The sequence below is a fragment of the Saccostrea cucullata genome, unplaced genomic scaffold, assembly GCF_032062105.1.
Source record: "Saccostrea cucullata isolate Sc308-1 unplaced genomic scaffold, CSIRO_AGI_Scuc_v1 ctg505, whole genome shotgun sequence".
Classification (NCBI taxonomy): domain Eukaryota; kingdom Metazoa; phylum Mollusca; class Bivalvia; order Ostreida; family Ostreidae; genus Saccostrea; species Saccostrea cuccullata.
Window position 1 is genome coordinate 85,335 of NW_026920509.1, and position 17,994 is coordinate 103,328.

Sequence of the window (17,994 nt, forward strand, 5' to 3'; positions counted from 1 at the left end):
AATTATTCCAAATCTCAGAATTTATCATTGGGGGAATCAAATTTTTGCAATTTTCAGGAATTATTTTTATTTCCTCAATGTACTTTGAAATGTCAGCCTTTTTGGTACATCCCATTTTTATAAACTTGGACATATTTTCCGAAATAGGTTCAAAGAACTTTTTTTCATCTTCGAATATTTTTGGCATGCTAAATTCAGTTTTTTCATCATCAAAAAACCCCTTCGGGATCATTCTCTGTTGAAAAAATTTCATTTTCCAATTCCGGAAATAAATCTTCCGTTGGAAATTGATCCAACCCGGAAGTACTACATTCCGCACTTGCACTCTCTTGTTCATAAAAGTTAGAATTGTTATTTGATCGCCGCAAGAGTTCTTGCAGAAGCGAATAAATTTGTGATGGATTGAAATCCTGTTTTGGCTTTTTATTTGATGCAAGTTTTTCATCATTTTTACGTTTTGGTACTTTTTTCACTGGTGCTTTTAATTACCTTTCTTGTTTTTCCCAGACCTTTGCCCGATGTGGAAGCGTTGACATTACTTCTAGTATTTGGTCGACTCGAATTTTCTCGAGCTGCTTCCTCGTCATGATTTTCGAAGCGAATAATTGCACAACACCTGCGGAAGTATTCCCTTCGTCTTTGGAACTGGACTCTGATAATTTTGGCATCTTGTTTTAAGATATACCAAACTAGAGTTTTTTGCAACTAAAAATATGTTATCAACTCGTAATAACAGCTTCTAAATCAGTTATACTGTCTCGCAGTATATACTGCCACACACTACGTGAGTGGCCAGATACACGTGGGCCTTTAACACGAAAGACACGGACAATTGTCAGTTACAGGTATATATAAGGCATGAGAACCACTCAGGTGTGAAAAATCTTTTATTTTGATCACTTTAAAAGAAGGTACACGTGGACTAAGTGTGACATGATATAACATTTAAACCAGAGTAAAGCCTGGAGGCTCAATGAAGGAAAATGGCACTTGACACCTAATTTCTTCTTCGTACATCACTCAGTCACTCTTTTGTTTCAATAGGCAGAGAAAAATGTGTGGAACAAATTTGCATATTTTCAGAATTGGGCGGCAAAATACCATATTCTGTTAGTATTATGTCATTATTATTCATATCAACTGAATTCAAATTAATTACATCTTCTAACAAGAGGAATTTGTAGTAAAAACGAAGCAGCAAACCAATCTGAAAGTCTTCTCTGATAAAAAACATTCCTTTTTTTCATAGGAAACACAAAAGTGTTACACAAAGGGAAATAACTCTTGATTAAATTTAGCACTTTCCTCTTGAAAAACAGATTTTTACAAGGTTATATTTTCTTTATTTAAAATAACACAACTCCAATTTTTTGAAGGTCAACTTATATGTCTAAAATCTTTGTACAGTATTAGTTTTGTTGAATTGTGTCGATGCGTTTCTGAGTTTCAGCCACGTTAATTATAAAGGAAATATAACAAATGTGACAAATATTATAATATGCTCGTTTCCATGGAAACAGCAATGTCCCGTCATTTTGCATATACCAGTATACTTGGCTAATAGTATGTATTAATTTACCAAAGTTTTATTAAAATTGATGACTATGGCTTTCAATCCAATTTGGGTGCTTATGGAGAGTGGCTCTTAAAATGTTTGTATAAAAGCTGCTGACCACCATGATTTATTTGAAATCGATGACCTCAAATTTTTTTTTTAAGTGATGCCTTGGTTTCACCAACATAAACAAGTCCACACAGATTACATTCTATTCCATAGACAACATTAGAAGATTTGCAGTTCAGATTTTCCCACGTTTTGGTATAGAAGCTCTGTCCAGTAAGATATTACTGGTGATCCCTTGTGAAAGTGGTAAGTGTATACCACTTAAGTCTTCGAACCACTCCAGAATTGTGTTTCCATTTGGGGCATAGTGTTTCTTAAACACAACTTGTATTTTATGGCCCCACCCAACCCTGGGGATCATGATATGAACAATTTTGAAACCACTACTGCACACGTATTTCACTTTCATATACAAGAACTTTATTTTCGCGTAATTATGCTGACAGTGTGCTAGCAAAAATTTCATTCTCATGTGAATTAGTATTCTTAAGGTATCCGATCCATATTAGCCTCAGATTCAATGGAATTGAATGCCTAATAGATATGTATGGGCTGAATACTCAGTGTAGTTAGAACTAATTTTCATCTTTGAGTATAAGAATGTAACAGTGGGACATGTCCTAATTTATAACCTTATCCTGCCCTTGACGAGTTATCTCCCTTTGATTTTACTCAATAAAAATTAATTTCAAAAAAATATATCTGGTAAAAAAATAATTTCTAATTGTTTTTCTATTCCCAATGATCAAATGCATCTTTCCACTACGGCATTTTTTGATATTTGAAGTATTTATTTTTTTTATCTTAAAAACTTACTTCCTTCCATAGACTTCAATGCAATCTTCAATAATTTATTTCTGCTTAGGTAATAAAATTTTTGAAAATTTCTCTTGGTAAATCCCTTTCTACTCTAAAATGCTTTAAAATAATATTAGGATATTTTACAAACAATTGATATTTAAGGTTAGAAATTTTGGTCCTAATATGGGTCGGATACCTTAAAGATTATGTAGGGCAATAACAACCAGAAGTCTCTGTCGAGGATGAAGCTCTACTGGTTTGTACTTATAGCAAAGGAAGAGAAAAGTACTTAAGCAGTTGGGAATTGAAACTTTTCAATAGCAATAAATAGAATAATGATCCTTGATTAAGTCTCTTTATGTTCTTAGTGTAGTCTACTTGCATGCCACATTATATTATAATCAGACTAACACTGTATTTGGAGTAGCATTTTGAGAGTATTTAACAGAAATTTCTATTTTTAGTAACCGTGGCAACACTGTTCATTGAAGTGAAAAACTGATACACAGAGTTTTGTACCTTAGTGTAGTCTACTTGAGTGCCAAATTTTATTGAAATAAGACCAAAACTGTAGGAGGTGTAGCATTTTGAAAGAATTTCACAGAAATTTCTATTTTTAGCAACACCATTCAATGAAATCAAAAACCGATGAACAGAATTATGTATCTTGGTGTAGTCTACTTGTGTGCCAAGTTATATTGAAATCAGACCAAACCTGTAGGAGAAGTAGCATTTTAAAAAATTGTTTACAGACAGACGGACAGACAGACAGACAGACGGACGGACGACGGACGCATTACTATTGCACAAGCTCTTCTTGTCTCTGACCAGTAGAGCTAAAAATTCGTGAATATTCTGTCTCACTAAAAAGAGTTAATTACTATTTTGCTAAAGTAAAATCTAGTGATCTACAGTAAAGTGTTACTGAAGATATTTCTGTAATAAAATGACTATCAGTTAATCATCATGATTATCATGGCTTTGTTCTTGAGAAGATTGTTTATATGATCTTTCTTACTAAAACTTCGATAACCTAAAGTCCCCTCCCTATCCCAAGTGGTCATGATTTGAACAACTTTGAATTTACCCAAGGATGTTTCCAATTGCAAATAAATATGACAAAAGGGCTTTGATATTCTTAAGAAGACGATTGATAAAGTTTTTTTCCTAGTATGTAAATCTTTGGTCGGAAGGGTCATCAGTCATCATCTTAACAAACTTGAATCTTTACTATCTAAAGATGCTTCTAGTTAAATATTACCAATCATGGCTTTGCTGTTCTAGAGAAACATCGTTTTTTTCAAGATTGTTCCTATTTATTCCTGTGTAAAACTTTTATTCCATAGCGGCCCCGCCGTATACCCAAGAGGGTCATGATTTGAACAAACTTGAATCTACACTACCTGATGATGTTTCAACATAAGTTTTATCCTTCTGGGCCTAGCAGTTCTGATGAAAAAAAGACTTTTAAATATTTTTCCAATGTAAAATTTGATCGGCCATTGTGTCCCCCTACCCCCGAAGGTAATTGACCATACTGGAATCTACACTACCTGAGGATTATTCCACATAAGTTTCATCTTCCTTGGTTAAGTGATACAATTTTTCGTATTGCCCTCTTTTTTATGCCCTATAACCCTAAATTTAAATTCTCTGTTATAACATTTTCTTGGAATAGGAGTACGTCTAGCAGTCTCCATTGCTAAAAGCTTACTGTTTTTAAACTGAAAATTACGGCGGGTGCCCAGAATTAAAGAAACTTGAACACCATTAAATTAACTCTTACAGAAGTTTACCTGCATATTCTTTTTTTTTAGAAAGAACAAGCAAATTTTAAAAAAAATGTGGTTTCCCACTTTCAGTGTCTTTGTGGGTGAGATGTCATTTTTATGGCATATTGTGTCAAACATTAACGCCCTGTCATACACATGTATGTCATTCAGATGTAATCACCGATATTGATTTTTGTAATAAGGTCAATCGTGAAGGTCAAGGGGTCAGAAATCATAGCATATTCGGAAATGTCTTGTCATAGGTAATGCACATGTCATATATGAAAACCCAATCTCTTTTCAATCAAACGTAATATAATTAACATTTTTGAAAAGTAGGTCAAAGATCAACGTCACGAGGTAAAAGATTTTGTCACAGGTAATATACATATTTAAAATGAAAGCTCTATATCAAAAAATACTTTTGTTTAAAAGTTATTGATAATCACTTTAGAATGAACAATTGCCCCGCACTGGGTGTAGTTGTTGTAACCTAAAGTGTACATGTTTGCTGTTAAACATAGAAAAAGTGTACATCAAATGAACGGTGTAGACAAATCAAGCGTGCCCTCATGGATATTTAAATAGTGTGGCATGATATTCATTTTCTATTTCAAGTTCATTGGGATATATCCAGTCAACATATGAATGAAATGAAAAGTGATTGCTGATTATTGATAAAACAGCATTATCCATAATCTTCGGAAGATTAAAAGATAATAACCCTAACAAAAAAATACTATGGTTAACTATAGTTAACTATAGCTAACTATAGTTAACTATAGTAAATCAAAGTTTCAAAGTTTTCGCCAAAGTTTTTCAAAGTGTCAAAGTTTTCGTCAAAATTTTTCAAAGTGTGAAAGTTTTCGCCAAAGTTTTTCAAAGTGTCAAAGTTTACGATAAAGTTTTTCAAAGTGTCAAATTTTTCGATAAAGTTTTTCAAAGTGTCAAAGTTTTCGATAAAGTTTTTCAAAGTGTCAAAGTTTTCGATAGAGTTTTTTTAAAGTGTCAAAGTTTTTGATAAACTTTTTCAAAGTGTCAAAGTTTTCGATAAAGTTTTTTCAAAGTGCTAAAGTATCCAAGATTTCGATAAAGTTTTTCGAAGTGTCAAAGTTTTCAATAAAGTTTTTCGAAGTATCACAGTTTTCGATAAAGTTTTTCAAAGTATCAAAGTTTTCGATAAAGTTTTTCAAAGTATCAAAGTTTTCGATAAAGTTTTTCAAAGTGTTAAAGTTTTCGCCAAAGTTTTTCAAAGTGTCAAAGTTTTCGTCAAAGTTTTTCAAAGTGTCAAAGTTTTCGTCAAAGTTTTTCAAAGTGTTTTTGCCAAAGTTTTTCAAAGTGTCAAAGTTTTCTCAAAGTTTTTCAAAGTGTCAAAGTTTTTGTCAAAGTTTTTCAAAGTGTCAAAGTTATCACTATAGTAAATCAAAGTTTTCAAAGTGTCAAAGTTATAACTATAGTTAACTATAGTATTTTTTTGTTAGGGATTAGTCGTAAATTTGCACACACTTAAAAAAGGATTCCATTAATTATTTGTAAAACTTGAGATAATAAAGAATTTCCTTTATTCTTAATAAAATTATAATGAACCAATGATCCTTCTTGTAAGATAGTGAGTATATATATTATAATGGAAAATACAGTCTCTTCCTTTTACTAAACCTCGGAATCCATGCGTTTCGAAAAGCGTTTACAGATCACATCACCAATCTCCATTGTCTGAAATAAAAGGTTTTGTTTAAAAGTGTGAAAATCTACAAAGGAAAGAAAGTCTGCATTATAAACATGATTGATGGAATCTGGGTCAATAAGCTTTGAACATGACAGAAAATGTTAAAACAAGATGTGTACTAGTATGTGAATTAAAATGTGAATTAACCATTTGACAGCTTTTTGCCAAGGCTGATCATGAAAAAAGTTATAAACAAGAGGTCCATGGGCCACATCGCTCACCTGAGCACACTGGCTAGGAAATAAAGCAGAAATCACTTCAGTATTGAGAAGTTTACATGGGGGGGGGGGTCTGGAATTTTAAACTACCAGCCCTCATTTGAACCAGTATGACTCTGTACTACCTGAGAAAGCATCCATATCAATATGATTAAACATGGCTTTTCTGTTCTTGGGAAACTTTTATTTGATATTTCTAGGCAAAACTTTGATCGCCAATTTTGTACCATCGTACCCAACCCCCGCTTCCCATTCATGACTTGAACAAACTTGAATTAACACTACGTGAGGATGCTTACATAAAGATGTCGCCAATCATGGTTTGTGGTTCTTAAAAAGAAGAGTTTAAAAAAAATTTCCGATGTATTCATTCCTATGGAAAACTTTACAAACTTCGTCTACTTGAGGATGTTTTCACACAAGTTTTGTCTTTCCTGGTCCAGCTGAGTGGTTCTTGAGAAAAATTTTCAAAGATTTTTTCTATATATTCCTATGTAATTCTTTGATCGTCAGTTGTGGCCCGCCCGCCCCTACCCCCGCGGGTCTTGATTTGAACAAATTTGAATCTACACTACCTGAGGATGCTTCCATATAAGTTTCATTTTTACTGGCCCAGTGGTTCTGGAGAAGAAGATTTTTTTAAAAAAAATTCCTATATATTTCTATGTTAAAATTTGATCAGCCATTGTGGCCCCGCCCTACCCCGGGGGTCATGATTTGAAAAAAAAAATGAATCTACACTACCTGAGAATGCTTCCACATGAGTGTCATCTTTCCTGGCCTAGAGGTTCTGGAGCAGTAGATTTATAAAGATTTTTCCTATGTAAACCTGTGATCGACCATTGTGGCCCCGCCCTACAGCTAGGGGTCATGATTTAAATTAAATTGAATCTACACTACCTGAGGATGCTTCCACTTGAGTTTCATCTTTCTTGGCCCAATGGTTCTGGAGAAGAAGATTTTTAAAAGATGCCATTAATTTTTCATTAATTCATAATTATATCCCCTTGGAAGAGGGCTTGGCCCTTCATTTGAACAAACTTGAATCCCCTTCACCCAAGGATACTTTGTAGCAAGTTTGGTTGAAATTGGCCCAGTGGTTCTTTAGATAAAGATGAAAATGTGAAAAGTTTACGACGACAACTACTACAACAACGACAGACAACGGAAAAATTCTGATCAGAAAAGCTCACTTGAGCCTTCGGCTCAGGTGAGCTAAAATAAACTTTATTCTCATTGAACATTCCTGTAAAATATGACACTAACCATAAAAAAGTTATGTCCAAGGTCAAAGTTTTTAAATGTTGGATAAACTCCAAAGGAACAATTTAAAGTTACTAAGGGGTGGGGCTTGCCATAATAAAAACACATGTGAAATTGTTTCGTGCATTATTTCTTTCCGAGGACATTTTATCCATATAAGGACGTCTGAAATTCATTCCTAGTCACGAAAGACAACTGCCTTAAGGATGAAATCAGTTCAAGTAAAATGCTCTTGAGATTTTTCTTTGTTTCTTATTTTATGTCATTACGCGCGAGAAAATTTCTTACATATAAGAACGTCTGAAATGAATTCTTGAGAGACCTCGTATTAATGTTTTCGTAAAGATGATGTCAGTGTACATATAAACTGACATATGTTTCATAAACAGACAATTATACCGATAAAAAAAAATCAAGCAAACAGTGATCAATTTAAAAACAATATAGATCTCACTTTAAACATTAAATTCCTGTTAAATTTATGTGTCAGTAGTCTGCCTCGGTTGATTAATAGCGAATAAGTTGCGAGTCACAAACACCAAATGCAGGTGAATTCAACGTGACATTAAAGAATATTACAGAATATACTGTAAACAATTGTGGATAATTATCTTTTATCCAAATGAATACTTTCCGAGATGTACCTGCACTAACTCTCCGTTTACGATTTCTCTGGTTACTTTCTGTGGCTTTATGTCGGGATCTGTGGGGGTGTATTGTATTACAATCTTTCCATCTTCAAAGGATGACTTACCCTAGGAAAAGATCATATCGATCAAATTCAAAAGCACAATACATATACCTCATATTGTTACAGTACCAAAACCAGCAGACCAGCTCATATTGTTAACCAGAAGTCTCTGTCGAGACTGTAGCTCTACTGGTTTGTACTTATAACAAAGGATGAGAAAAGAAGCCATTGCCATCAGACCAAAACTGTAGAAGCAGTAGCGTTTTCAAGGAATTTCACAGACATTTCTATTTTAGTAACAATGGCAACACTTCATTGAAATCAACAAGAGGCCCACGGGCCTTATAGGTCACCTGAGCATTATGCAACAATTTTCCAGTTATTGAATTTGATTCATGTTTTAAGCCAGATGCTATATGACATTCACAATTTTGAAAGAGGCACCATTGATCATCATAACAATACACTTAGCAGTTGCTTAGGTTGGTTACTGAATACCCATATGCAGGGTAGGGAAACAAAAATGCATTCCAACTAACCAGTAGTGCCCCTAACACTGTGACATAAACCCCTGACCCCAGGGTCCACACATTTCAAAAAGGCACCCTTAATATCACACAAGAGGCCCACGGGCCTTATAGGTCACCTGAGCATCATACAACAACTTTCTTATGATTGAATTTCGTTCATGTTTTAAGCTAGATGCTTTTGCGTTCAAAATTTTGAAAGAGGCACCATTGCTCATCATAACTTTACACTTATCAATTGTTTAGTTTGTTTACTTAATACCCATAAGCAGGGTAGGGGAACAAAAATGTATGTCAACTTATCAGTAATATTCAGCAATAATCAGGAGTGCTCCTACCACACATGAACTCCTGACCCTAGGTCTACACATTGCACAATTTTTGAAAAGGCACACTTGCTTATCAAAATTACTTGATTAATACCAAGGAGCAGATTTCAAACAATTCATTTTCAGTATATAAGTAGAGCCCCCCCCCCCCCCCATTTTGGTATCCCTGACCCACGGGCCTTGAAATCAAAATTCTGGAAGAGGAGCCCATCATAACTATATAAATAGTTCATCTGCTTATTACCCAGAATTAGAGAAAAAGATTTTAATAGATGTAATGTATTTTCACTATATAATCATTATAGAGCCACACCCTAACACCAGAACCCCTGACCATGGGGACATAAAATTCACAATTTTGGTAGAAACATTCTTGCTCATCATAACTATGTCCTTAATTAGTTTATTTAATACTCAGAAGCAGAGAAGAAGATTTTCAAAAAATTAATGCATTTTCACTATATAATCAATAGAGCCACGCCCTAACACCAGAAACCCTGACCCTGGGGCCATAAATTTCACAATTTATGTAGAGACACTCTTGCTCATCATACTATGTACTTAGTTTATTTAATACTCAGGAACAGAGAAGAAGATTTTAAAAGAAATAATGCATTTTCACTATATAATCAATAGAGCCCCGCCCTAACACCATAACCCTGATCCTGGGGCCATAAAATTCACAATTTTGGTAGAGGCACTCTTGCTCATCATAACTATGAACTTAATAAGTTAATTTAATACCCAGGAGCAGAGAAGAAGATTTTCAAAGAAATAATGCATTTTCACTATATAATCAATAGAGCCCCGCCCTAACACCAGAACCCCTGACCCTGGGGCCATAAAATTCACAATTGTAGTAGAGGCTCTCCTGCTCATCATAACTATGTACTTAGTTAGTTTATTTAATACCTAGGAGCAGAGAAGAAGATTTTCAAAGATTTAATACATTTTCACTATATAATCAATAGAGCCCCGCCCTAACACCATTACCCCTGACCCCGGGGCCATAAAATTCATAATTTTGGTAGAGGCACTCTTGCTCATCATAACTATGAACTTAATAAGTTTATTTAATACCCAGGAGCAGAGAAGAAGATTTTCAAAGATTTAATGAATTTTCACTATATAATCAATAGAGCCCCCCCCCCCCCCCAACACCAGAACCCCTGACCCTGGGGCCATGAATTTCACAATTTTGGTAGAGGACTCAATGCTGATTACAATCATACCAACAGTTTAACTGCTTGATGTCCAGGAGTAAAGAAGAAGATTTTTAAAGATTGCACTAATTTTAGTGGTTTTTGCCCCACCCCCCAGGCCCCAGGGGGGCAGGGACCATGAAATTCACAATTTTTGTTCCCCTTCGCCCATAGATGCTATATGCCAATATTGGTTGAAAGATTAGGGCCCTTGCTCATCATAACTATAAAGGTAGTTCATCTGCTTTATACCCAGAGACAAAGAAAAAAAATTTCGAAGATTTAATGTATTTTCATTAAATAATCAATTGAGCCCCGCCCCCTTAACACCAGAACCCCTGACCCTGGGGCCATAAAATTCATAATTTTAAAAGAGGCATTCTTGCTCATCATAACTATGTACTTAGTTTATTTAATTCCTAAGAGCAGAGAAGAAGATTTTCAAAGAATTCATGTATTTTCAATATACAGTGTATAATCAATAGAGCCCTGCCCTAACACCAGAAACCCTGACCCTGGGACCATAAAATTCACAATTTTGGTAAAAGCACTCTTGCTCATCATAACTATGCACTTAGTTAGTTTATTTAATAGCTAGGAGCAGAGAAGAAGATTTTCAAAGAATTCATGTATTTTTACTATATATAATCTATAGAGCCCCGCCCTAACACCAGAACCCTTGACCCTGGGGCCATAAAATTCACAATTTTGGTTGAGGCACTCATGTTCATCATAACTATGCACTTAGTTGGTTTATTTAATACCTAGGAGCAGAGTAGAAGATTTTCAAAGAATTCATGTATTTTCACTATATAATCAATAGAGCCCCTGCCCTAACACCAGAACCCTTGACCCTGGGGCCATAAAATTCACAATTTTGGTAGAGGCACTCATGCTCATCATAACTATGCACTTAGTTAGTATATTTAATACCCAGGGGCAGAGAAGAAGATTTTCAAAGAAATCATGTATTTTCACTATATATAATCAATAGAGCCCCGCCCTAACACCAGAACCCCTGACCCTGGGGCCATAAAATTCACAATTTTGGTAGAGGCACTCATGCTCATCATAACTGTGCACTTAGTTAGTATATTTAATACCCAGGGGCAGAGAAGAAGATTTTCAAAGAAATCATGTATTTTCACTATATATAATCAATAGAGCCCCGCCCTAACACCAGAACCCCTGACCCTGGGGCCATAAAATTCACAATTTTGGTAGAGGCACTCTTGCTCATCATAACTATGCACTTAGTTAGTATATTTAATACCCAGGGGCAGAGAAGAAGATTTTCAAAGAAATCATGTATTTTCACTATATATAATCAATAGAGCCCCGCCCTAACACCAGAACCCCTCACCCTGGGGCCATAAAATTCACAATTTTGGTAGAGGCACTCTTGCTCATCATAACTATGAACTTAGTTGGTTTATTTAATACCAAGGAGTAGAGAAGAAGATTTCCAAAGAAATAATGCATTTTCACTATATACTTATTTAACCCCGCCCTAGCACTAGAACCCCTGACCCCAGGGCCATGAATTTCACAATTTTGGTAGAGGACTCAATGCTGATTACAATCATGCAAACAGTTTGACTGCTTGATGTCCAGGAGTAAAGAAGAAGATTTTTAAAGATTGCATTAATTTTAGTGGTTTTGGCCCCACCCCTCAGGCCCCAGGGGGGCAGGTATCATGAAATTCACAATTTTTGTTCCCCTTTACCCATAGATGCTTTGTGCCAAATTTGGTTGAAATTGGTTCAGTGGTTGCAGAGAAGAAGCTGAAAATGTTCAAATGTTAACACACGACGAACGACGACGGACGAAAACGGATAGCAATAGGTCACCTGAGTTTACTCAGGTGACCTAAAAACCGATGCACTGTTTTATGTATCTTAGTGTATTCTACTTGTGTGCCAAGTTATATTGAAATCAGACCAAAATTGTAGGAGGAGTAGCGTTATAAAGAATTTCACAGAAAATTCTATTTTTAGTAACCATGGCAACACCGTTCATTGAAATCAAAATCCAATGCATTATTTTATGTATCTTTGAGTAGTCTACTTGTGTGCTATACTGAAATCAGGCCCCAAGACCATAAACTGAGTACAGACTTAAGTCAAAATTTCAAATCAATAAAACTTGCGAAATAATTTTGATAATGAAACAAAATTTCCATCATGTATTTAAATTTCAGTAATATACAAATCTGCAGATTCTTCAGCGTACATGTTTAATAAAATTCAAAATATCTAAATTTCAGATTTTGACTTAAGTCTGTTCTCAGTTTATGGTCTTTGGGCCAGACCAAAACTGTAGAAGTAGTAGCATTTTAAAGGAATTTCACAAAAAATTCTATTTTTAGTAACCATGGCAATACCGTTCATCGAAATCAAAAACAGATGTACTATTTTATGTATCTTAGTGTAGTCTACTTGTGTGCCAAGTTATATTGAAATCAGACCAAAACTGTAGAAGGAGTAGCGTTTTTAAGGAATTTCACAGAAAATTCTATTTTTAGTTACCATGGCAATACCGTTCATCGAAATCAAAAACCGATGCACTATGTTTTGTATCTTACTGTAGTCTACTTTTGTGCCAAGTTATATTAAAATCAGACCAAAATTGTAGAAGGAGTAGCATTTTAAAGGAATTTCACAGAAATTTCTATTTTTAGTAACAACGGCAACACCGTTCATCGAAATCAAAAACCGATATACAGAATTATGTATCTTAGTGCAGTCTACTTGTGTGCCAAGTTATATTAAAATCAGACCAAAACTGTAGGAGGAATAGCGTTTTGAAAAATTGTTTACAGACAGACAGACGGCCAGCTAGACAGACAGACGGACGGACGACGGACACCTTACTATCGCATAAGCTCTTCTGGTCTCTGACCAGTAGAGCTGAAAATCTAGCAGACTATTATAAAGGGTAATCAAAAATGGCATATGTCGTTTAGTACCCTCCAAGAATTTATCATTATGAATAAGAAAACAAGTATATATAAAGTATACGGATTTTTAACGAGTTATGACACCACTTAAGGAATTCAATGTATAACGAACATATTTTGTACTTAACGGTTTGAAATGATTAATCATGGTAGCATTTTGAAGGTGAAAATCATATTTCACAAAAGGAATTTACAAAATTTTAATTATTGTCATATTAATTGCAACTTGAAATTTACATTGATACATGTATCCATGGTTTTATACAAAACTCTTGGCGAAAATATGCATAAACATATCAGTTTAAAGAAATAGATGATACATGTATAAATTGGATCATTTACAACTGATATTTTGACAAAATAAGCTTCAAAATGACCAGCTTTTTACTTATTATCAGTCATGTGAATTTGTTTTGTATCATGATGTTCTATTTTCAATTTACTCTTTTTCTTTCAAAAGTCAGCTTATACAAGTAATTTACTTGTTTTCAGTCCCTATGAAATGTTTTACTCGACGTGTTAGGCAGCAACCAAATACTGTTTTAAGGATGAGGTTTTAGACCTGTACATGTGTATGTATTTGGCACTTGTGACCAATGAGTTCGAGGGAACTTCGTCTGTATACATTTGTTGTTATGCAGGACTCTGGTTTCACGATCCTATCCTTAGAACCAGTGTCAAACTCCCGCTGAGGGATTAAAACTTTAGGATCAACTCAAGGAAAGCTCATACCTGCTTGGCACACTCTGTACAGGGCAAGCTAACGCCAAAAGTAACTTTTGCAACAAGCAAATAAAAAATTAGCAATGCAAATTTCTCTAGAAAAAAAAATTATGTAGTTTATTATCCGGTGAAAATCCATTCAGAGAACCAACAATGCATGCACTGATTTCGATGATACATTATATTAATAACAATTCTGTGAAATACGTCTATATTAAAATTATTTTGTATTGTTACAAGTTCAATGCCTAAGGGTGCGACTTCACAATTTTAAAAGTTGTTGCTCTCATATGTATCTACTACAAACAAGTGTCTACATAAAAAAAAGTCGAATAATTTCCTTCAAAAATACATATAGATTTACGTCGATAACCACCACATTCAACAGATTCTTAAGGGGGAAACAAGTTTCAAATTTTCCCGCGTTACGGTGCGACAATAATTGGTGATGAGGGAAAGATAAACAAGGGGCTCATGGGTCAAAATGCTCACCTTAATAACTTTAACCATTCTGATCTTCACCAGATTTTTCCCTTTGTAAAACCTATTGTGGCCCCATCCGCTTTTCAGGCCCCGTGGTTGTTGAAGGAAGTTTTTTTTAAAAAGATTTCTTCTTTATATTTCTATGTCAAATTTGGATTCCCTATTGTGGCTCCGCCCTGCTCGCGGGGATCATGCATTAAACAATTTATAATTAACACTATCCCAGAATGCTTCCATACAATTTTCATCTTTCCTGGTCCAGTGGTTTTTAATAAGAACATTTTTAAAGATTTTTCCTATAAATTTCAATGTAAAAACTTGAATTTTCTATTGTGGGGTAATGATTTGAACAATTTTAATGAGAATATACTCTCTCACTTTCAAGTAAGTTTCAGTTTTTCTTGACTAGTGCTTCCTGAGATGATTTTTTTAAATGACCCACCCTATTTCGTCTTTTCTTGATTAGTCCCCCTTGTAATGGAGCTTTGCTATTCATTTAAACAATTTCACCCCCCCCCCCTTTGACGAAGGACGCTCTGTACCAAGTTTGGTAAAAATTAGCCCAGTGGTTCTTGAGGATGTTGAAAAAGTGAAAATTTACGTAAGGACGAACAATGGGTGAACAGAAATGCTCATTCGATTTTTCGGATCAGGTGAGCTAAAATCCCATATTTTGTGGTAACCAATGTCAAGGCATGTGGCAATAGTACGTCAATTACAAATGTCATTTTGAGGAGGGCAAAAACTGATGGCATAATATATTGGTACGATCTTTGGAATTTTTTTTTTCACATATGGATGATGGAGACACCACCATTTGCAAGCAGCGGAATGCAAATTTTGACCTATAATTGACAATTATTCAGAAGATATATACAACAATATGTATTTGAGAGTAAAGTGTTTTTAAATATATATGGAACAAAAACTATTTATAGAATAAGATTACCACCATCTTGTTCCCACGCATGTCCTTTTCAAATTCTTCACCCAGCTTGAATGTGTCTTCTTGTGTCATAAAAGCAGTAGCCATAGAAATATGCACTTGATCATCATCTTTCACAGAGATTTCAGAAACTGGTGTAGCCAAACCAGCCATCTTCCGAGCAAAGAAATTTACACCTTGAAAAAAAGAGGCATTCTTGATGACTGATGCGATCGGGAACCAAAAACTCAAATAAATCTTGTACTCTTTCATTAACTTTTAATGCAACAAGACGTTTCTTTCAAGACTCTTGCTCTACCGTAACAAAGGAAGAGAAAGGTAAATAGCGTACTTGAAACTTTGCAACAGCAATAACTTAATAATCTTTGATTTAGTCTCTTTCGTGGAAATATTGCAATCAGACCTACACTGTAGGAGTAGCCTTTCAAACGAACTCTACAGAACTTTATATTTTTTAGTAACAATGGCAAGACCATTCATCAAAAACAAAATTAAGGAAGAAAGTTATGAATCTTAATGAGTCTACTTGTGTGCAAAGGTTATACTGAAATCTAAACAAAATATAAAGAGAACACGTAGTAACGTTTTGAAAGTATTTCACATAAATTTTTATCTCTAGTAACTTTATCAACATCGTTAATATAAACCAATCTCCGATTTGTATAATTATGCATCATAATGCTGTCAACTCGCTTGCAAAGTTATATTAAAATCAGGCCAACACTGTAGGAAGGTTAGCGTTTAGTTTGAAGGTAGTTCAAAGAAAATTCTCGATTTTTGTAACCGTGACAATACGGTAATCGAAATCAAATACTGGTGTAAAGAAGTATGTGTCTTCGTGTAGACTGCTTATGTGTCAAATGCAATCTTAGTAAATCTCTAATAGGAGTAGCATTTTGAAAGTATTTCAAAGAATTTCTTTAAATTTTAGTAACTACGGTAACACCGTTTATCGAAATCAAAAACTGATCATGATAAACATGATTTTGTGTCTTGGTGTAGTCTACTTGTTTGTTGTTATTTAAATTAATTGACTGTATATTTTTAACGTCCCTCTCGAGAATTTTCCACTCATATGAAGACGCTACCGGTTGCCGGTGGAGAGTTGCAAATTTCGTCCTATTCTCGGCACTCAGGGCCGATTGAGCCAACACCTACCAACTGTGACACGGGACCTCGCGGTTTTTACAATCTCATCCGAAGGACCGATCTCAACGTCCCAGAGTGGGATTCCAACCCGTGACGCAAGGATCAACTCCTTACTTTGGGACTCTAGTGCAGACATTTATCCACTGCGCCACGCGGGCGATATTGTAATTTAGAAATCAGATCAAAACTGAAGAAGGAGTAGCATTTTGATAAATTGCTTACAGACAAGACGGACGGACACATTATTATTATCGCCTAAAAAGAATTTAACATCACCCTTAGAAGTTAGTATCTTAAGTTTGACTCATCATAGGGAACGGCAAATATTTTTTTAATTATCAAAAATAAACTTAGTTATGAAGATTCAAAGCAAACAAAATGAATGTAGATATCACGCTCCGGTAAAAATAAAAAATATTTATTAATTATCCAAACATGACGCCTTAACCTTTCACAACATTTTGTCGACATCTTGTTATTGAAGTATGTGCGCTTTCTTATGCCCATTCTTTCTTTTTGATTCATAAAATAACAATAATTAATGCTTCGTTTGTGTAAAAGGAGCTGGTTGTATTCTCCCAAAATCGGTTAATAGGTTTTTTGGAAGACATCTTCAGGACGGCGATTTTTTTTCCTTAAGGAGGTAAACAACAAATCAACAGACCTAATTATTAAAATGACAGCTTACCACATTCTCGTAAGAAATCTTCAAAACGTTCACTTCTATCGAGTTTCCATTTGCCGACAAATCTATCTTTTATGGTTTTTATTCCATCCATGTTACTGACAAACGCTTATAATTATATAGCCTGTAAAGATCATCACTGATCTACAATCTTTTTATGGCTGGCAATGCGTGTCAACAACTTACATCATTAGTTATTCAACAAGGTGCTGCAAATAAATGACATTCCGCACGTTATGGGTCCTACATGTAAAAATCAAAGGTCAACTGAGTAGACTTATTTATACATGTACCTGTAACTGTTTAGTCTGTCGTCGTGCGATGTACTATTAAGACACACTGAAACTGTTATAAGAAATTTCAACCAATTTGGGCTTATTGCATCTATGGATAATGGGGAACAAAATCTATGAAATTCATGACCCATACAACCTAAGGTCCAAGGGGTGATGCTTAAATTAATCAAATTAGAACAATCTTTACAAAAAGGATAAATAATTAAGATCATCGTGAGCTTTTTCAACATTGTTAAATTAGTGGTCCCGAAGGTCATGATTTCTGGTGTAATTGCATCGCACTATTGGTAGTAATGAAAATACATTATTTCTTTTAAAAACCTCTATATTCCTTGGTTAAAACAAGGGGACAAAGGGCCTTAACGGTCACCTAAGTACAATTTAGAGGATCCATAAACTGATAAATGAAGCTTTGTTGCCCAAAAGCAAGAAAATTAGTTTGATTAGGGTCAACAAAATAATTGACCTAATATCTTTCTGTCCCCTATTTATCACTATTATAATAAAACTATAAACGATTAAATATTTATTATTTAACCCACTATAAATACCTCTCACATTGTCTTTTTTTTGCCATTGAAGAACATTTAAAAGCAT

At 34.6% G+C, this 17,994-nt stretch overlaps 1 protein-coding gene across 1 annotated transcript; it reads right to left on the reverse strand.

Moving 5' to 3' along the window:
* Positions 1-5,740: 5,740 nt before the first annotated feature.
* LOC134250005 (sodium/calcium exchanger regulatory protein 1-like) lies at positions 5,741-17,277 on the reverse strand. The gene is made up of 4 exons (XM_062732347.1): positions 17,105-17,277; positions 15,271-15,443; positions 8,052-8,162; positions 5,741-5,913 (listed from the first exon to the last, which is right to left on the reverse strand). Exons 1-4 carry the CDS (start codon positions 17,193-17,195, stop codon positions 5,851-5,853), a joined length of 438 nt encoding a protein of 145 aa, XP_062588331.1. The 5' UTR covers positions 17,196-17,277; the 3' UTR covers positions 5,741-5,850.
* Positions 17,278-17,994: the final 717 nt, after the last annotated feature.